Here is a 19,723-nt window from a genome sequence, read left to right on the forward strand (position 1 = left end):
CCCCCCCCCCTGCGCCCCCCCCCCCGAGTTTTTCATATATAGTTATTTTTTCATATATACCATCACTAAATATAAAATAATTAACACTCTGTTCCCTCTTTTTCTATCCCTCCATCTAACGATCTCCGTGGCAGGGCCCCCCCCTCTTACCATCAATGGGGGGGGGGGGTTAAAATATTTTTTTCGTTCCCAGGAATTTTTGGTTGAATAGCTTTCCCCCCCCCCCCCTAAGCCCCCCCCCTATGCTCTGGGTCTCAGTCTCAGTACCGGTCCAGGTCCCGGTCTCAGTCTCTGTCTCGGTCTCGGTTTCCGCCTCCCCCCCCCCCCCCTCCGCCCCCTTCTTCTTCCCTAAACATTCTTGTCGGGTGAAACCATGATCTGGTTAGCACTCTGTGTGTCCAACGGCTTCCGTTAGCCCTGTAACGCCCGGGGGCCACCCGGGCCCTGAGGCGGATCAAGTTGCCGTATGCCATGATCCCGGACATCGGAGATGATCTGAGTGACCGACTGATCCGAGTGGTGACTCCGAGTGATCAGGCTGCTGCTGCTAGCCTTGCCCGGGCCGTATCAGGATAGGCTCAGATCACTGTACGGTCACGGGTGACTCAGTACACTGCCACGTAACTTACGCTAAACTTGAAATCCTCAGGGGCTGAGTCCCGGACGGACCGACCGTCACGGCGTACGGTGTTCCAAGTTCCGGCAAGCCTGTGAGTCCCCCCGTACTACCCGTATACTACGGAGTACGCCACGGCGGGCCGGGCAACTCACTGCCAGTGAGTCAGAGGGCACGGTTACTACTCAGAGTCGGCCAAACTGATGATGCCATGCCACGGACGGTGACACGAGCATTAAAATCTTCACCGCCGGTGTATCCAGCGGACTCCTTCAAGCCTCCGTTACGTGACAGCTGAGTCCGGCGGCTCATTAGGCTTAGGGCGGGGCCGGCGGCCCGCCGGTACGGCGCGGCGTCGCAGTCACGGTGACGGCCCGGCGGGCCTGCGTCGGCGGCCGGGCCGCCGCACTGCACTGCAGTGCTGCGCGGCCCGCTCAGTTCAACGGTTAACGGTGACCGCACCGGCCCGGAGTCACTCCGACGCTTTACGTCACTAGTAGTACCGTACCGTACGGTCAGACATGGTCCGTCATTCCAGAATTTGACCACATCCACCCTCTTACCCGGGGCTCATCCCCAACGACTTGGGTGATGGCGTGGAGAGGGAGCGGGCGAGGGGAGGGCGCGAAGAGAAGAGCGAGAGAAGAAGAATGCAGAGGAAGAGACATGCACATCTCTTCCTCTCAGCCAGCCGGATCCGCATGCAGGCAAAGCCGGGATGAGTGGATGAGCAGAGGAGGGAGAAGATCCCGCCGGGTCGAAGGGATGCTAGGGGGACGATGGCTGTGGATGGCAGTCCTGGTGCTGAGCTTGCTAGCTCATGGCAGGGTGAGTGGAGGAGTGATGATAGTATGGAGAGTGCTGGGACTATCGGTGACTCGCTCCCTTGCAGGCCTCTATCTTTGATGAGTTCGACTCCGGCACTGAAGGTGAAGCGACTGGTGGTTGTAGCTAGGAGGATGATGGGTTCGAAAGATGTCGTCCCCTTCCATGATCGAGAGGATCTTGATCAGGACATGAAAGACTTCTTGGTGAGCTGAGCTGTGCGATGTCTCTCTTGGACTGACGGCTGGAAAGGAATGGTTGACAGCCAAAGGGATGAACTTTCAGGTCAGTGTCCCCCTGTCAAGCCGTCAGGCAGGACCTGAGGAAGAGACTGCAGAGTCAGGTGGATGTAGCGATCACCAACGGGACAGGAAGAGGGCTGCTGGCTCGTCGCTCTTTCATGTGCGCCGCTGCGATGTGGTTGCCTCGAGTCTCACCCTCGGCAGGCCTGGAGAGACCATGCTCGCAGTCCCTCCAGAGCTTCTCATCACTCCTGACATGGTTGCCATGGGCGCGAGGCTCTCCTGCACCTGCTGACTGTGTGCCCTCAGGCAAGGCGATCGGAGGTTGGGAGGGCGTTCAGGGAGCACGGGCTGGACGATTGCTCGGGGGGTGAGAGGGAGGGCTGAGCGGAGGGGACGTCTTGTGACGGGAGGGCCCAGGGGAGGACTCGACGTATGAATGCATGCCGCTGCTAGCGATGCATCTGACGGTCTTGTACTACAATGAGAGGTTGCTGGCGAAGCTCTCTCTCCCTCCTTCTCTCCCTCCTCTCCCTCCTTCTCTCCCTCCCTCCCTCTCCAACTCCCTCCCCGCTGGCCTACCTGCATTCTCCTTGCCTCCTCCCTGCCTCCCCCCCTGCTTGACTGTCTGTCTGCCTGCCTCCACCCCTCCCTCCTTCAATCTCTGCTTTCGTCCCTTTCCCTTTCTCCGCTTGCTTTCTCACTGTTCATTCAGTCACGATTTCCATCCTTGGATGAAGATTTTGCCCCGAAAGTTGACGACAGTGAGTTTGAGACGAGGGACCATGTTAGCGTTGAGGTTGGTGCTTGCAGCCATTGTTCTGGTCGGATAAGGAGAGAGAGGAGCTGCAAGGTAGGATAAACTTTCACCCCACCTGGCCCTCATGTTTCTAATTGCAACGCCCTCATGTTTCTAATTGCAACGCCCTCATGTTTCTAATTGCAACAGGCTCAAACCTCTACAACATGCTTGACGGATGGACGATGAATGTGGAGAAGCTGCACAGGTAGACGAAGAACAAACCCGGCAATCCACAATCATTGTCAGTGACATGTGCACGCTAGATCGACTGCCCGCGTCCTCGGACAGCACAACGTCTTCCCGGATCTCCCCAAGGCCATCTACTCGCTCAAGGTCAGCCGTCGTGGTGGACGGGTTTGACTGGTCGGTGACTTTGACATATCAAGGAGTTCAAGTGGGCATACGCCACCATCTTTGCTAGAGCCTTCGATGTGGATGGGAAAAGTTTCGGTGACGCGAATGTTGGACTTCGTTGCCTGGCTGAGGTTGCCGACAGGTTTCAGCGGGCGGCAAAGGATCATGGCGCCGATGGCGGATCTGTTCAACCATGGGGACGTCAAAACTTCTTACACGTGAGATGCTGAATGAACTTGTGGCTGCAAGACTCTTTCTTGTGCTGATGCTTCTTGCTTGCCTGCTCGTGTCCTCGTCGTCGTCACAGGTTCAACGCGGCGTCTGGGCATTTTGAGCTCTTCACACAACAATTCTTCTCTCGGGGAGAGCAGGTGATGATGTAAGGGTGTTGGAGAGTGCAAACTCTGAAATAGAAGCATGCAGATCTTCATGAACTATGACTCGAAGAACAACGCAGAATTCCTCCTGCAGGTGAGAACTACATGCCAGCATACCAACTGACAGCTCGACTGACTTGCTCCTCTTCTCTCCTCTCCTCTTCTCTCCTCTCCTCTTCTCTCCTCTTCTCTCCTCTCTCAACCCGGCCCCCCTCCTCGCTCCTCTTGCCTCCTGCCTCTCCCTCCCCAACTACCCCGCTTGTCTCTTAATCTCCTGCAGTACGGTTTTGTCATCGAGTCAAACCCTCACGACTACGTTGGTATCGCTGCCTCCATTGGTAACGACCAGCCGTTCTACCGAGACAAAGTACTGCTTCCCTCTGCCTACGACTCCTCCTCTTCCTTCTCCTTTTTCTCCTCCTGCATCCCACTCCAATTTCCCTCCCCTCCCTACCTTTGTTTCTTCCTTTCCTTCCTCGTTCCACTCACGTTCTTCCTGAATCCCTATTCATCATCGTGTAGGAGATGCTCATGAAGAAACTTGGCTTCAACATGGGCGACAGACACCAGCTCAAGCTGTCCGGGCTCGAGAATAAGGCAAGGGGTGCCATCTCTACAACTCATCAGATGACCCATCACCTCATCTTCTCTTCTCCTTGCTGCTCATCTCCTGAGCTCTCTGACGATGGAAGCTGAACTTCTTCGTTCCTCTCTCAGTGATCTTGCCCGTGCTGCCGCTGACGTGTCAATAGTCGTTGGATTGCCTGCGAGTCCTCTGTGCTACCAAGGAAGAAATGGAAAGCGGAGAGAGCAGGTGAGACGCTGAAAAATGGTTTTGATACTCTGATGTTTTATACTTCATCTTGATTTCACCTCATCTTCTCCTCTCCGCTCTTCTGCTCTGCTCTGCTCTTCTCTGCTCTTCTCTGCTCTGCTCTGCTCTGCTCTGCTCTGCTCTGCTCTGCTCTGCTCTGCTCTGCTCTGCTCTCCTCTTTTCTTCCTTTCTGATTCTGGCTCTTTCTTCCTCGCTGCAACTCCCTCTTGACAGAAAAATTCTGCGGGGAAAGCAAATTTCAGACTCCAATGAAATCTGCGTGTATACGACCTTGGTAGGATCACTTGCTTCCTTTTCGCTTTTCAGTAGCTGCCTCTCCTCTCCTCTATTTGGCTCTGCTCCCATCCTCTCTCCTCCCCTTCCTCCTCTAATCTCTTCATCTCAGATCGATGCTATTGAAGGGCTCCTCTCCCAGTACCCTACCCGGCTGATCGACGATGAGGTTCCTCCTCCGTGCCTTCCTTGCCTTTCTTGCCCCGTCCCGTCCCGTCCCATCCTCTCACACCCTCCGCTCTGATCCCTCGCTCGTCTATCTTCCGCTCTGCATCGCTTCCTCCCCTCTCCCCCTCCTCCCCTCACTCTCCTCCTTTCCTCCTCCTCCTCCTCTTCCTCCTCCTCCTCCTCCTCCTCCTCCTCCTCCTCCTCTCATTCCGCTCCTCTTCTTCTTTGCCTTTTCACTTCTCGTTTCTATAGAACATCATCAAGAACGACCTGCCTCACAACGTCAAGACTGCTCTCATCCTGCGCCGGTTCACCAACTCTCTCCCTCTCCCTCTTCCCCCACCTCTTCCCCCTGTCCTCTCCCTCGTGCTCTCATCCCCCCCACTATCCTCTCATCTCTGTAATCTCACTACTTCTTCCTCCTCCATCCTCCCTTGTCTCTATCTTCCTGCACATCCCAACCCCAGCGCCTTGTGCCCCTCGTTCGGCGCTTCCCTCCTTTCCCTTCCCCTCCCTCTGCCCTCTATCCCCACCCTTACTGAGCCCCCACAGGGACGAGAAACGCCTGCTCATCCTCAACCTGAGCAGATACCAGCGGCTCCTTGCCAGGCTCAAGGAGGTACAGCCAACATGTCTGCTGCAGCGTCTCACCCTCCCAGCAGAGGACCAAGGTCCATCGGGTCTCTGACAAGAGTCGATCCAAGCGCAAGGACGAGGACGACGAGGACGATGAGGACGACGAGCTATGATACGTCATAACTTCCTCCTCCACCACTTGCTCCTCCTCTCGCTTGCTCCCTCCTCTTCACTTTCTGGTGGCTTCTTGTCTTCATTAGGAAATTCTTACTCTTCACTTGTCATTTACACCCTGCCAGCAATCAGACCCGCCTCTCCACTCCCTAGTCAGACTCGACCCCAGCTGCAGGATCAGCTGGAAAATTGGAGGTTGGTCACTCGAAAGGGTTCGAACCAGCACCCTGTCAATCCGTCAGTTCTTAGCTCATCTACCAGCTCCCCAGCTCGAGTTTACCTGCAGGCCAAACCCTTGGACCGTATGGTTTCCTCCCATCCCCATCCCGAGTCCGTCATGCCCTCCGGTCGTCAGTCCCATCCCTCCCAAGCCGCCTCCAGCTGCCGTAAACATGCTGGACGAGCCTCCTCCCATCATGTTTCCTCCTCCCATACCTCCTCCCATCATGTTCCCTCCTCCCATACCTCCTCCCATCATGTTCCCTCCTCCCATACCTCCTCCCATCATGTTCCCTCCTCCCATACCTCCTCCCATCATGTTCCCTCCTCCCATACCTCCTCCCATCATGTTTCCTCCTCCCATACCTCCTCCCATCATGTTTCCTCCCATTCCTCCTCCTCCCATCATGTTTCCTCCTCCCATTCCTCCTCCTCCCATCATGTTCCCTCCTCCCATGCCATTGCCTCCCATCATGCTGTTTCCTCCCATCATGCCATTGCCTCCCATTCCTCCGCCCAGCATGTTTCCTCCCATCGTGTTACCCGCTCCCCCCATCATGCTGGCTCCACCATTCATTCCCATCTGCTCATACCGTCACTGCATGACAGCCGGTATGACACGTCACCGGCATCGTCGGCGCATGGCTGTTCATCCCTTGCATGCTAGACAGTGGGTGGATATTCCCATGTACTTGAGCGATGTTGGGCATCGTCATGCCCTGAGGGCCCTGCAGCCCTCCCAGTTCACTAAATGGCGAGGAGGAGGGTGGGGTGGGGGTGGAGGAAGGGGAGGAGAACGAAAATACGCAGTGCAATAGATACAACAAGGGAAGGAAAGCAGTGGGAGAGGGAAAAGGAAGGGTGAAGGGAGGGAGGAAGGGAGGGAGAGAGAGAGGGAATAGACTGACTGCGGCATAGAGGAGCTTGGAAGGGTGAAGGGAGGGAGGGAGGGAGAGAGGGAATAGACTGACTGCGGCATAGAGGAGCTTGAGGTTGTCGCCCGAGAGTACATTGCTGCTAATGTTCGCCTGATCGAGCAAGTCAAGATCGCAGGAGCAGCAGACAACAATCCGAAGAGATTGAAGAGTTGGGGTGAGAGGGCGTGAGGGTTGCAAGAGGAGCAGCAGGAGGCTTACCGGGACCGGTGGGCCGAAGGGATCATCAGTAAAAGGGTTCTCCTCCTTCGTTCTTCTGGAGACATCAGCAGTAAGAAACTAGTTTATTCCTGCCCCTGCCCCTGCCCCTGCCCCTCCCCCTTACCCAAAGGGATTGTTGGCTGCGTCTTGATGGTTGGTACCGCCCGCCCCGAAGGGATCCCAGTCGTCGGCGTTGACATGAGTAGCAGCATGAGAGGTAAAGTCTGTTTGAGCAAGTTGCAGAATGATTGCGGTCAGAAAGGCGATGAGGGAGAGGGCAACGGAGGATAAGGAGAGGGAGAAGGCGAGAGAGAGATGAAAAGGAGGAGGAGGAGGAGGAGGAGGAGGAGGAGGAGAACACTTACGATCTCTGACACCAGACGAAAAGATGTCGTCTAGCTTGATAAGGTCATCCGAGGCTTCGAGTTTCTATTGATAAGAAAGTCAGCAATGGAAGAGTAGATATGCAGATGAAACAGGCAAGGAGAAAAGGGGGAAAGGGAGGGCGGATGGGAGGAAAAGAAGAGAGGAGAGGGAGAGGAGACAGGAAGGGAAGAAGCAAAACAAACTAGTATGTGTTTGTGTTATACTTTGGCTTTCGAAGCCTCAAACTTTCGTTTTGTGTTTGACTGTGAGAGTTTCAAGGTGTGAAGGAGATCTGCAAGAAGGAACAGATCGAAACCTCTTCCTCAATCTCCTCCAGCGAGATCTTAGCCACACTCTGGGGCAGCTCCTCGTCATCCTGGGAGACACAGGCAGGTCAGACAGCAAACAAGAGCAGGAAGTTTCTTCGAGATGTCAGGTTCAAGGAAGAAGAGAGGTGAAGAAGGGTATCGCAGGAGAAGAGCAACATTGATCAAGGCGAACAAGGCGAAAGGAAACGGGAAGAGGAGCAAGCAAGAAACAAGATCAATAACGTCGCGATACATTCAGCTGCTGGTTCGCGTCGATCGCAACATCGGCCAGGGCCTTCACGGTCTCGTAGCTTCTCAAGTGTCAAAAATAAACAACGTCAGCAGAGCGTCCGACGCACCATCCGTCGTCGGAGTTGATCAGCTTCTGCTAGCAGCATCAAGACAAGAAAATACTAGATGACTTCCACTGACCAGACAATCTTCAAGCTTCCTGTTGAACTTCTTGATAGCCGTCTTGTCAAACGCAGTGAGCGGGATGGCACCTGCATGATTCGAGTCTTAGCGATCTGGTTCAATCAGTCAACAAAGTACAGTCTCGGTCGAAGCTTGCTTGCTGTATATAGCTTTGAAGCTTGGAGGGAAACTGAATAACCATGTCAAATGCAAGTAACTTTCACAATCCCTAAACCCTAAACCCAAAACCCCTTCATATCATTGCTATTGTCATCATCGACCATGATACCACCATCACCTAACCAAACACCGACTACTATCATCGTCTTTATCATTATCATCAGCACCACAATCTTCATCCTTATCACCGTGACAAACTTCGAGTACAGCTTCGCCATCTTCTTTGCGTTGGTAACAGACTGTTGCCCTGCACGCAAGTGAGCAAGACTCCTGAGCGGGTCAACAAGGTCACTGACCGATACACTGTCGCACTCTCGACATTCCCTCCTCGAAAGCGCTGAACAACGACATCGCATCCAAGAGCAGCAGGTTGATAGCGTACTGAAAGCATCGTCACTTGAAACGGACGTGAGATGAGGCAGCAAGAACACACGCACCTGCACGGCATTCTTACTCTTCGCCTCCATCAATCCTCCTTGCAGGTCGCAATCAAGTAGCTTCGTTAACTGGTGCATAAAATATCAAGGGAGTATCAGGAAACGGCCGACCTTTATCTTTCCCCACCTGCAGATCAATGCATGTGAGATGCTCCACCAGGTCGTTGTTTCCTAGCTTGACGATCATGCTCTCTTCGAACTCTGTCTCTCTGCACTGCCATCAGTGACACTCACCAACATTTCGAGGCCGACCTTTGATACGAGTGCTTGCAAATCGCAAAGCACCCAAGCATCTCCCGAACGTACTTGCCGTAGCTTGACATCCCAAGTCAATAAAATTTCCGTTCCCGGAGATGACAACGCACATTTGAGCATACGGGTTTGATGTTGGGACCTCTAAAATCTGAGAATACTGCATGCAACTCAAACAACAAAACATTTGAGGTCGCAAACTATCATGCTGTACCTTGGAGCATAAGGCGATGAAGGAGTTGTCACCACTGTTCATGCAACGATGGAGAACAGCAATAGTCTTCACACCTGATCATATGGGGGAGGCGAGAGGAGCAGATCAACTCGTCAAAATAGTCTGAGCCAACAAGACCTCACCAGCTGCATAGGATGTAGAGATCACACCCGGCTGACTCGCTTCTTTCAGCCGCCGGGCTAGCATCTGCCATTCAATGATAAGCTGCATCCCAAGCATGAGCCATAGCGAACCTTAAGGACAGTCTTGCTGTTGTCACCATCTGTTATCGCTCTCTGCAAAAAGGAAATGTGTTTTTCCTTAGGAGCTTTGGTATTGTTCTGAGAGATGCGAGTTAACACATGAAACAACATGAAACATCCCATCGCACCTTGGTGCTTTTGAACACTGCTCTCTCAAGCGGAGCGTAATCAGTCCCTCCAACCGTGAGCTCCAATTCCAACCTGCAACTGCGTCAAACCTCGATGCAAAACGAAGCCCAAGGCCGAAGGTGTACGCTTGCCTTTCAGCGATAACAAATGCTCTTCGCTTCAAATGCTCCTTCAAGGATTCCGTCATCTTGAATCGCAGGTGCTAAGCCGGGCCTGGCGAGCCTCTACAACCAGCGATCAGAAACTTAATCAAGCAATACTACGATGAAAGGGTTCGTCAACAAATAGAAAGCTAGCTCGCTTGCGTGTTGGTGCATTCATATGTATTCCGCTGGTCTAATACATGCTTACAGTTGATGCACTCATACGCATAGTTCCTGTCTAGTGCATCTTTCGTGGGGATGGATGTAAATCAGGGATCCATCGAATCAAGGATGACATGGCACAACCTAAAACTGTCTTGAAATATTTCCTTGATATCATGATTTCAAGCACAAGGATGCTTTCAGCCTTGTTTCAATTCCACATTGTCTACATTAAACGAGGAAGAGTCTGAATGATAAATCTCGGCTTTTCAAATATTCCTTCGCATTGCCACCCGAAACGTGATCCGCTAGTGTAATTATCTATGCCTTCCTGTCTCCCCATTGATTAATCTTTACAACGATATATGATTTTATCTAAGTATCATAAATTTATTCTGTTGAGATCACTTTATTCCTCTCTTTCTGCCCCTTCCTGCCGCACAACTACCCGATCCCTTTGAACCATTTCAAAACTGCATTGCTCCCCTGCCCGTTGTCCTCCAACTTTGCCTTTATCTTCCCCTCATTCTTGTTCAAGATTTCTCATCTTTGCCCTTTCCGATGGGCTACCGTCCCTCCTCTCTCCTGCTTCCTGGAAAGTTCTCTCGCCATGATTCACATTCCATCTTATCCATTGTTTAACTCCTCCATTATCCCTAGAATTATCCCCAACAGGAACCGATGCTGGCTCACTCTGACAACTCCATTCCAACCTGTTTCCCTACATGTAGTCCTCCCTGCATTACCCTCCCCTCCTTTCCTCGCATCTCTCTCCTTCCCCTCTCTCCTCCTCCTTGGCTCTCGCCGCCAAGGCATAACAAAATTGGGGACTCCGTCGGTAGGAAGGTAGGGGATGAGGCCAGATTCTACAAAGGGGGTAGGGGTACTTTTAGGAGCATGTTAAAGGGGATGTGGGTGGGTGCAGGATATAGGAATGAGGGGTAGACCTCAGCTGTAGGGTTGTGGAGCTCGGGGGTACTGGACCATACGGGGTGGGGTCCTTGGGTTCTATGGTCACCGGCTGGGACGACCCAAACCCAAATGTTCCTCAAGTCCGTATAACGGTGGTACTTGGGGGAGGGGGTAGGGGTCACTACCCCTCCACCCATCCTTCAAGTTCCTCGGCCACTTTTTGGTTGTTTCGAGACAAAATGTTTGCAACTTTTGAAATTACGATGAACTCTTATAAAATGAGTGGCAGAATGATTTTAAAATTTGGACGTTGAACGTGAAATTGAAGGGGGGTAGGGTACATACTGCTAGGGTGCTTGCAGGGTGGGTCCGGACAGGGCCCGTAGGGGGTGTAGAGAGATCAACCACCCCAAACCATCACCCCCCATTATCCTCAATAAAGTACCCCTTATTTTTCAGGAACGACTGTCCTCGTACTGATTTTTAACTTAACTTTGAGTAAAGAGGTAGTAAATTATGCTATCCAGGTGACCCGGTGACGCCCGGTGCTGGTACGGCTGTTCCGACACCGGGAGGTCCCCATGAAACTTTCTTTACACGCGAAATGCACCGTCAACTGTCGATGACCATCCTTCTCCTGCTCAGCCGCTGCTCCGTCACGCCCGTCCCTGCTGTTGATGCATGCGTTAGCAAACCTCTCTTGCATGCTCTCATCCTGCACCATTCCTATCCTGGCCTCCCTGTCCTTTCATCCATGACTGCAATTGCACTGATTTCCATTTTGAATGGATCTGTCGATGTGACGCATAACCATCAATAGAACTCTTGCAGAGGGCAAGCTTCATGGTCCTTGGATTTTATCTTGTTGGTGTTGTAATTCCTTACGTTTGAGTTTGCTGTAGGTCGAGACTTGACATTCTGGCAAAAGGAAATGTCCAACGATGCCACCATCAGCTTTTTCCATGAAATGGCGGACCTTGTCTTGAAACCTCTCAATCTGCATCAGAATCACGCTGTCCAAGGAAGCAACTCAACTCAGCATATTGAAGACACTCCCTCTTCACCAGAGCAACAGCACAAGCTGGACTTCGCAGACGTCGACTATACCTGGATGGAACCATCCGTATCAGCGAGCCTCGTGCATTCCGTGCCGCTTAAATCTGAAGATCAGAATAAGTCGCTCACACGCGCAGATTTCTGCAATCTCTTCTTTGCCCTCTCGCAGATGGAGCAGCAAGGCTTGCTGACGGAGGCGGAGATAGAGAAGCTGCACAAGAGGTTCACGCTGCGAACTGACATGGGAGCTGGTGGACTGACGGGGGGTGAGCAGCATCGTGAAGAAGGATCATAGCGTGGGGGAGGCGTTTCGGAAGTTTGAAGTGCATGGGAATGTAAGTAGGAGGGCAGAGGAGGGCAGAGGAGGGCGGGGAGAGCAAGCGGGGGGAGGAGGAAGGGAGGACGATCTTGACCATTCGAGGCAGGAAGAGGCATTTGCAAAAGAACTGCGTAAGTGTGTGTACGTTTAGTGGTGATGGTCGTGATCAGCAAGTCGATCAGCTTTGGCTGTTTGCTGGTCCAGGTAGGGATGGTTAGGTTGATGTTTGGGTTAGGATACTTCATATTAACGACCAACTCGACGAGCTTGCCCGCTTCGAATTGGTCTGTTTTTTTGCTGTTCAAGTTGCGGCTACTTCAATTTTGTTCCTCATTGAGTGAAACTTTCTTTTTGAGTCGGCCTTATGGTCTCAGTCATCTCTACATTGTGCTATTACACGATACAACGGGTCAGACATCGATGGGCGCTTCAGCGTGAGAAGGAAACTGAGTTCTGGCCATTTGTCTTCCGAATGCTCAGAGCTCACATGGCCACTTGAGGTAGAGTGCAGGGCTTGATCGGCCTGAGTCCCACCTGGCCGATTAATGCCAGATAGATGCCACATGTTCAGTTTCAATCCTTCTGAATCAGTGAGCATTCGGAATTAGCGATTAGCATGAAATGGAAGCCAGGGGCTGGGTTGAGGCAAATTTGATTTCGGCAGTGTTTCCGACTCGATCCCATACAGAATGATGTGATTCAGTCGAAATCCAAACCCACAGGAGGTCAGCAAGGAGCGGCTGAAAAGGATAGAGAGATCCTGAAATATCGCCCGCATGAGAGTTACTGCCTTCTGTCAATTTGTACTGAAAATGTTGTAACTCTATGGGACGAAGAGCCGGCGGCACTCAAGAGCCCAGTGGGGTCGTGAATATCAAACATGTACAAGCGTAAATCACAAATAAAGTATCACTACAATCACCGCGATTTTTCTGCCCTGATCTAAACTGCCAGAGTCATGCTGATTCTTGATCCGCATTCTGAGCCCGGTGACGACTCCCCATCGTCCGCTTCCCGATAAATGTACAAATATCTCTGAAGATCTCTTGCAAATGCCTCTTCCTGTGCCGCAATCATCACCCTTCCTCTTCCATTTCTCCGCTCCCCTCTTTCACTCTCCCTCCCTCCTCCCCCCGCCCTCCTCTGCCCTCCTCTGCACTCCTACTTACATTCCCATGCACTTCAAACTTCCGAAACGCCTCCCCCACGCTATGATCCTTCTTCACGATGCTGCTCACCCCCCGTCAGTCCACTAGCTCCCACGTCAGTTCGCAGCGTCCACCTCAATTGCAGCTTCTCTATCTCCGCCTCCGTCAGCAAGCCTTGCTGCTCCATCTGCGAGAGGGCAAAGAAGAGATTGCAGAAATCTGCGCGTGTCAGAGAATGTCTGCGCATGTTCTGCACATCCTCTGTTGAGCTGTCTCCTCTCATTTGGGTGACGAGAGGGTCACTTCGAGGTATCACTTTCACTGCTTTCGTTCGTACTTCTTCCTCTTCGATTTCATCCACTGATCTATAAACGAGCTGCGCATATTGACTGAAGGAGTCGTCCGGAGATCTGATCATCTTCAGACAAGACAAAGTGTTGTAGCCTGCCAATCAAAAGCGATTAGAAACAACATCGAGGAGAGCTAACTTAGACTGGCATGTGTCTTTTGTGTTATACATCAGTTGTGAGGCACAAAAGACCCCGCTATTGCTGTTTGCGTTTCCATTAGAAAAAAAAATGCGTGCATGAAACCCCATTGTTCCCTCACCACTGCATGACCTGTATGCACTGGCATGAAATGAAAAGTTGACCTCGCTCGCGATCTTAACGTCAAGATCCGCAAGCTATCGGCTCCTAGTGATGAAAAACACTTGTTTCCTCGTCTACTCCTGTGCATCCTCTCATTGTTGACCTCGCCCTTGTCCGTCCTCGCTGCCATTCCTCTTCGACTACAATGCTTCCGACCATCGGGGGATTCAGTGTTGCCACAGGGGGGTTCAAAGCCACTAAACCATAGAATATTTGGCACTGGAGCTGAGCAAATATTGCTGTTTATAATCAAATTACACATATAGATTTCATTTTTTCGTTGTGACTGGCAGCTACTTCATAATTTGTGGTTCATTTTAGAGCATAGCTGCCGGGCCCCGGACGGTCTCGGCCGCCGACGAGTTGGCCAAGGCCCCGGCCCAGGTCGCTAACAAGTAATGAAGTTAACTCATTTCGCAAGGTCATAGGAAGTGGTGTAGGTATCCTACGGCAACCTAGGAGACCAGCAGTAGTAGTCACCTACCGCAACTATTCGGCAGCTGCTCCGAAGGGTGAACAGTGTTCTAGTACTATGTTGAAATTTGAGTAATAATTTCCATAACATGGACACATTCAAACTTGAGTCCATTACCGAAATATATTTCTACAATTTCAAAATAATGAGAGAAATTCTACAGCTTTCTTCAATCTTTCCCAAAAGATTTGAGGTGCTAAAGCCAATAGAACAAGTCACCCCTGCACCCTACCCTCCCTACCCTCTTGTGTAATATCCCGGTTTTAGAGTACCCCTTTTACCCTCAACCCTCCAATCTTCTATTTGACTACCCCGTCCATTCTCATACCTCTCCACCCACCCTACAATCAGCAGATTCACCCCACCCTACGTTTTTGGCAACCTTCTTCAGCACATAACCGAAACCAGAGCTGCTGACTCGACCCTTCCTGTCGACCACCCTACCTCATGAGTACATTGGCACCCGTCCTGCGGCCTTCCCAAACAGGATTTCCGCCCGATAGATATCCTTTGCCGTCCACTCTTCAGCATCCAAATCCTCCTCCTCCAACTCCCACCAACGCGTGGAAACTTTCTCCTTCCCTGCCCTGTGTCAATCCTCAGAAGCAAGTAACGAGACCCCTTTCGAACTCCTTGTTTGTACAATGTCTCAGGTCCAACACATTTCATCAGATTTCCAGCAAGACTCCTCGAATGGAACGATGCAAATCAAATCAGACTTTGACAGCGAATATATCAAGAATGCTTTCAGAGAGCGTTATTGCAAGTCGTGGTCTCCATGCCAGAAGAACAATGTTCTGTTTCCAACATATTCTGACGCTTTCGAAGAGGACCTTTCCTCAATTTTCGACTGCCCGAAGCAAATGTTCAACAACGCACCACTACCACAGCAAGACCATCGACCTGTGCCTTGCTTTTGCAATGCAAAGCTTGTTTCTAGCCTTGATGACGAGGACCCGGTCGACGAAGATGAGATGATGATGTACGAATACACGGAGTCCGGTCAGAACATTTCGAGGGTTTCATATAACAAGAAGATGGCGAAAGATGTCTACAAGTGAGAGGAATTTTTGTGGTTCAAGCGGCTTTAATTGTACTCTATTCGTAACTTGCAAGTATGGTGCAAGAGTGAACATTAGACTGAAGTATTATGAGGGAGGAAACTAGTATGGTTTCTCCTACTAGTGGAGTCTGAATGGCTCTGCTCGGATTCTGATCGGTTTAGCTGAAGGCTAGGTCTTTCATACTACATTAGCTCCCTATGAATTGATTCTAGTGACGTTTGAAATAAATTTTTCAGATCTTGATCTCATTCAGAATGAAGATGCCTTGCGCTTTCAGACCGTGGATGCAATAGCCTTGGTAGAATTGATTTCTCTTTCAATAATTTGTTTTAAGCGAGATTCATGTGTTCTTTGCCTGATGAGACAAGCTGCTTGATACATATGTACCCGTTCGGTGTTATTGTCCATCATCGACAGTCAAACTGTCTGGAGCTGGATCTGCAAAATTTCCAGGTCTCCACTATGTGTTATACAAGCATTCACCTCGGTCTTTCCTGAGCATAAGATCAATTTCACAACTTCCACCCAGCCGAATCTCTCCTCACCTCTCATATCAATCTTCTTGGTCATGACACTTTCACCAAGCTGTAGGGAAGTGCCCGACGATTCGGTGAAATACAAGGGGGGAGAATCTAAGTCAACAAGTTTCACCTTCAGCTCTTGGCATCTGGAAGCAGGGAGCAAGTACAACTCACCAGAGTCATCGAGATGGTTGGGAAGAACCTTGACGATGATTCCAATATCGCACCCTTGCTCTACCTTGTATCTTCGAACACACTTGTCAACGAAGCATGGATGGATGATCTTGCGGTCCTTGGTCGTGAAATTCTGATTTTTCTGCCCATTTTTCTCTCCCGTCTCGACAAGGTACACTTGAACATACTTGACTCCCTCCATATTCAACCTGTGCAACGATTCTAGTGTGCACTTTGCATCAAGACACGTGAAGTCAGTACGCTCCTTCTTGTTGGAACTAGTCGGACAGCAGCTCCTGGTGCGTATGAAAGTCAGATTGGGATCCTTGGGGTCGATCACTTGCAGTCCTCGGCAGTACTTCTCGAAGACTTGCTTAATCCCTCTTGCCATGTAGATCTCAATGAAGAGATCTACACATTCACCACTCTCAATTTTCTTGAACAGGAACACGGCAGCCCGCACCCTCTGCTCAATCTCGTTTCTGTGCTTGATCAACGTGCATTTCAACTGTTCCAAAGCATCTGCCTCTGCCTGCGCTTGGTTCTCCTCCCTTCCAAGGTTCTCATGGGCAATCTTGTGATGCTCCATCTCGCAGTCCAGGTTCAACTCGCCGTCTAGCAACGACGTGTCCACTTCTTCTCGTTCAGCCAGTCTCATCATCAGGTCCACCCATCTTGTCCCCGTCTCTCTCGTGTCTATATCAACCTCAGGCTGCCGTTCATTCAAGAACTCACTCCAAGTCGACTGCGAGTGCTGATTGATCCACTGCTCGAGGACGGTCTGGGCATCTTCGTTGAGATCCTCGCACCCACAGATCGCGTCGATATTCTGATGTTCTTGCGTGTGGAAGCGAGCGACAAACACAAGCTGGTTGAGAGATTCGGCACGAAGCTTCAAAATCTCTGACCAGAACTCTTTGAATTGCGGCCTCCGTGTGGGATGAGGACGAGTAGCGTGAAGGCGAGGGAAGATTTGCCTCAGGGCAGCTTCAAACTTTTCTCGTTTGGCAGGGTCCATCTCAAAAAGCGGATCTCGCTGATGAGTCATCAAGTCGTGATCCTCTTCCCTGGCAAGGAAGAGTGAGATGATAGCAAAGATTGAACGCTTCATCGCACAACCACACAAGTCCTCCTAAACCATGATCACCATCCTACAAGTTCCAACAGGCTACACCTTCGAATGAGCCTTCTTCGGCGGCAGCTCGCATGCTACCCGTCAAAGCTATGAACACTCCCTCCGGCTCGTCTTCCATCTTACCTTCTCCTCTTCGCACTCTCTTCCGCGTCGTCTGCTCTACAACGTATCGGCATCCTGGACTGCAGCAGGGACTGCAGCTCCAGGTTCGTGGGTATGCGGCAAGTGCCATTCTAAATTACATTCAGCAGCTAATGCGAATTTGCTGTCCTTCAATTTCAATATAGGCAAATAGTTGGTGCGGGCTTGTTTCGCCGGCTTGCCACGGTTACCCGGGGCCCGGCCGCCCGGCCGCTTCGCCGAGCCCTCTCGCGGCCGGATGGTCACGGTAGGGACTCGGGATATGCAGAACTGAACGCTGAAGACGGGTAGACCATCAAGATTCGAGCACAATGCCGACGAGATTTTACTCAAAGTTAAGTGAAAAATCAGAACGAGGACAATCAGGACTCCGGGATAGTCGAGGAGGCTTGACCCTGACACTGTCGCACATGCCACTGCCCGACGAGATATCTTGATAACACCGTGACGATCGTTTCGGTTGTGTTGCTTTCAGTGTGAATGCAATAATCCTCATCGTAATCCAATCTTGCAAGTTCAGAATCAAGCTCCATCAAAGTGTTGCTGTGATGATTTTTCATTCGCACAGTCAACAACGTTATGTTTTTATTAATAAACAAATGCTTGAGATGTAAATCATGGCACTAGACTGATATGCAGTGCTGTTTGTCAAAGCAGCTCAATCTTCACTCATGCCGTCCCTCACAAACAAGATGGGACAACGAGCATTCTGCTTTTGCCTCCTCATAATGTAATCAAGGATTTTGATTTGGCATAGTTCAAGATATTTGATATGAGAAATTTGTGCCTTATTAACAGTATGCATTTGAACGGGTGCGACAACATGTTTTCACGGGTATTGGCAGGTTGTGTGAAAATCCAACTAGGGTCACGAAAGTATGGACTGAGCTGGGTGTACGCGTTTCATCAAGCATGACGCAAAGCTCAAGGCCTTGATTTCAAGCATGTTCGTTTTGGGCTCAGCGGAAGCTCGCCACCTGCATGCTGTGCACTGACACGATGTTTAGAACTCTAGCGTGCTTTAGACATGTAGCATCTTCGCATCCATCTTCACATGCAGCGTGTAGCAATAGCTCTGTAACATGATTGTTCTTGGGCAAGGAATCAACAGGATGTACGCGTTTGCTTTGCGTTCCGAAGTTCCACTCAACCGTGGCCGACTTGAAATCCGGCCCCCGAACGTGGGAAGCCTTACAAGGAAGGGACAAACAGGAGCAAGAAGATCAAGTTGCAATATCAATTCAGCGATGGTCCAAAGTTACCTGAAAAGTTACCTGAAAAGTTACCTGAAAAGTTACCTGAAAAGTTATTGCAACTTGATACTATCTTCTTGCTCCTGTTTGTCCCTTCCATCCGAACAAGCACAATACTGAGCCAACCATGAACAAGCACGTCCGTTCCTATGCCTTCACAACATTAATGAACTCACGGAATTTCTGCATCTGTATCCAGTGACCTCGTTATGGACTAGGCAATTCATCGTCTTGGGTTGCTCGAACAAACGTGAGGAAGACAACAATGATTAGCGGAGGTTGAGTGTTCAGGTAATATCAAGATCTAAGTGTAATGATCCTCAAGGATAAGGAAGGGCATGACAAAAGGGAAATTTGAACTTGCTCATGAGAGTATAGGGGAGAGGAGGGAAGGCTAGGAGGGTTGTTTGCTGGAGGGGAGTAGAGAACTCGCAAGGAGAGCAGCGGGATGGGCGGGTACTGGTGACTATTATGTCTCTACGACCAATGGCAAAGGTGGAGTAATGAAGTCGGTTAATCTTGAGATTCTGCTGACATGAGATAGAAGCGGTTACCCTATCTTGGGTCGATGAAGGGGTCAGAAACTCGTAGCAGTCCAGCAATTTTGTTGCAGCCATGTTGTAAAGATTGAATTTTCTGTAAGGCTGTCCCGTGGGATGTCATCAAGCCGAAGAGATTGCATTAGGAACATAATCTCGCCCTCGTGACACATAATGATGACGCTGTGACAGCGCCAGTCAATTCCGTGCCAAGGAGATGTTCACCATGCTTCACCAGAGCACCTCCCCAGCCATCGAAGAGGCGTACAGCGATCAACAAGTGAAGTGGATCTGATCAAGAGGCACTTGATGGCCCATGATGCAATGGTTATGGACTTTGATACCTCGTTAATGTTCCATGCGCAGGTAATGGATGACAACGTGCGAGGAGTATCATAAAAGCACCTTAGCAAGAAGATGATGCTGAACGAGAGGCAAATTTGTTGATGATCGATAAGAGATCGGTGAAGGGAGACAGCGCAAAATGCAGGTTGCTTTGGTTAACAACAAATCTTGTTTCAACACTGCTGTGGAACATCATCGTTCGACTGTGATGTGCGATTTCTACTTGAACCTCAAGCAAGGTGGACAGCTTGTAACACTGCCAGATGAGCACTTCTTCCTGTATGATCCCGATGTGCTGAAGACATGAAGTGAACAATGATGATGTAGTGAACAGCAGGTTTCGCTCTCGAGCATCTCAAAAATATGCTTCTGCGTATGCTTCTCCTTCGGTCCAGTAATCAAGTTAAATGATCCATAAATAAAGGATTGATGATTTCAGTGAATCGTCCGTCTTCTCTATCAAGAGCGATGCTCAATCAACGTTGACTCTTCATGCCTTTCGTGATGGTATCATCAAAGTGAAGGT

The 19,723-nt window shown here is 50.6% G+C and overlaps 6 protein-coding genes across 6 annotated transcripts; 4 read left to right on the forward strand and 2 right to left on the reverse strand.

Annotated features, from left to right (window-relative positions):
- Nucleotides 1-1,381: 1,381 nt before the first annotated feature.
- GUITHDRAFT_109909 (hypothetical protein) lies at nucleotides 1,382-5,241 on the forward strand (the record flags this gene model as incomplete). The annotated part of the gene is made up of 22 exons (XM_005831048.1): nucleotides 1,382-1,444; nucleotides 1,509-1,545; nucleotides 1,592-1,647; nucleotides 1,694-1,726; nucleotides 1,779-1,843; nucleotides 1,888-1,942; nucleotides 1,993-2,053; nucleotides 2,104-2,173; nucleotides 2,399-2,447; nucleotides 2,497-2,536; nucleotides 2,633-2,690; nucleotides 2,749-2,818; nucleotides 2,872-2,935; nucleotides 2,982-3,057; nucleotides 3,147-3,210; nucleotides 3,263-3,310; nucleotides 3,497-3,583; nucleotides 3,969-4,030; nucleotides 4,265-4,325; nucleotides 4,745-4,800; nucleotides 5,045-5,111; nucleotides 5,155-5,241. The coding sequence occupies 22 exons, from the start codon at nucleotides 1,382-1,384 to the stop codon at nucleotides 5,239-5,241; spliced, it is 1,329 nt and encodes a 442-aa protein (XP_005831105.1).
- Nucleotides 5,242-5,442: 201 nt separating this feature from the next.
- Nucleotides 5,443-9,347, reverse strand: GUITHDRAFT_109910 (hypothetical protein; the record flags this gene model as incomplete). The annotated part of the gene is made up of 23 exons (XM_005831049.1): nucleotides 5,443-5,469; nucleotides 5,523-6,044; nucleotides 6,088-6,189; nucleotides 6,598-6,652; nucleotides 6,722-6,821; nucleotides 6,963-7,026; nucleotides 7,280-7,339; nucleotides 7,525-7,582; nucleotides 7,631-7,656; nucleotides 7,704-7,774; nucleotides 7,824-7,875; nucleotides 7,928-8,011; nucleotides 8,054-8,112; nucleotides 8,162-8,246; nucleotides 8,303-8,371; nucleotides 8,430-8,511; nucleotides 8,555-8,617; nucleotides 8,668-8,714; nucleotides 8,769-8,842; nucleotides 8,912-8,975; nucleotides 9,023-9,109; nucleotides 9,160-9,232; nucleotides 9,286-9,347. The coding sequence occupies 23 exons, from the start codon at nucleotides 9,345-9,347 to the stop codon at nucleotides 5,443-5,445; spliced, it is 1,986 nt and encodes a 661-aa protein (XP_005831106.1).
- A 1,583-nt stretch (nucleotides 9,348-10,930) lies between these two features.
- On the forward strand, nucleotides 10,931-11,943 carry GUITHDRAFT_163653 (hypothetical protein). The gene is made up of 3 exons (XM_005831050.1): nucleotides 10,931-11,655; nucleotides 11,708-11,768; nucleotides 11,859-11,943. The coding sequence occupies exons 1-3, from the start codon at nucleotides 11,309-11,311 to the stop codon at nucleotides 11,901-11,903; spliced, it is 453 nt and encodes a 150-aa protein (XP_005831107.1). The 5' UTR covers nucleotides 10,931-11,308; the 3' UTR covers nucleotides 11,904-11,943.
- Nucleotides 11,944-14,530: 2,587 nt separating this feature from the next.
- GUITHDRAFT_153068 (hypothetical protein) lies at nucleotides 14,531-15,331 on the forward strand. The gene has a single exon (XM_005831051.1). It carries the CDS (start codon nucleotides 14,727-14,729, stop codon nucleotides 15,084-15,086), a length of 360 nt encoding a protein of 119 aa, XP_005831108.1. The 5' UTR covers nucleotides 14,531-14,726; the 3' UTR covers nucleotides 15,087-15,331.
- Nucleotides 15,332-15,506: 175 nt separating this feature from the next.
- GUITHDRAFT_139978 (hypothetical protein) lies at nucleotides 15,507-16,895 on the reverse strand (the record flags this gene model as incomplete). The annotated part of the gene is made up of 3 exons (XM_005831052.1): nucleotides 15,507-15,583; nucleotides 15,635-15,721; nucleotides 15,785-16,895. The coding sequence occupies 3 exons, from the start codon at nucleotides 16,893-16,895 to the stop codon at nucleotides 15,507-15,509; spliced, it is 1,275 nt and encodes a 424-aa protein (XP_005831109.1).
- Nucleotides 16,896-19,094: 2,199 nt separating this feature from the next.
- Nucleotides 19,095-19,635, forward strand: GUITHDRAFT_153069 (hypothetical protein). Its single transcript, XM_005831053.1, has one exon. It carries the CDS (start codon nucleotides 19,337-19,339, stop codon nucleotides 19,502-19,504), a length of 168 nt encoding a protein of 55 aa, XP_005831110.1. The 5' UTR covers nucleotides 19,095-19,336; the 3' UTR covers nucleotides 19,505-19,635.
- The last annotated feature ends 88 nt before the right edge of the window (nucleotides 19,636-19,723 follow it).

The sequence above is a fragment of the Guillardia theta genome, assembly GCF_000315625.1.
Source record: "Guillardia theta CCMP2712 unplaced genomic scaffold GUITHscaffold_42, whole genome shotgun sequence".
NCBI classification, from domain to species: domain Eukaryota; class Cryptophyceae; order Pyrenomonadales; family Geminigeraceae; genus Guillardia; species Guillardia theta.

Excerpts from the sequence above, each read along its gene's own strand:
- GUITHDRAFT_153069 (XM_005831053.1), top strand. The coding sequence starts at position 19,337 with ATGCAGGTTGCTTTGGTTAACAACAAATCTTGTTTCAACACTGCTGTG.
- GUITHDRAFT_153068 (XM_005831051.1), top strand. The coding sequence starts at position 14,727 with ATGCAAATCAAATCAGACTTTGACAGCGAATATATCAAGAATGCTTTC.
- GUITHDRAFT_163653 (XM_005831050.1), top strand. The coding sequence starts at position 11,309 with ATGTCCAACGATGCCACCATCAGCTTTTTCCATGAAATGGCGGACCTT. Across the intron at positions 11,656-11,707 it reads ATAGAGAAGCTGCACAAGAG|CATCGTGAAGAAGGATCATA; the intron begins GTTCACGCTGCG and ends GGGGGTGAGCAG. Across the intron at positions 11,769-11,858 it reads AGTTTGAAGTGCATGGGAAT|GAAGAGGCATTTGCAAAAGA; the intron begins GTAAGTAGGAGG and ends CATTCGAGGCAG.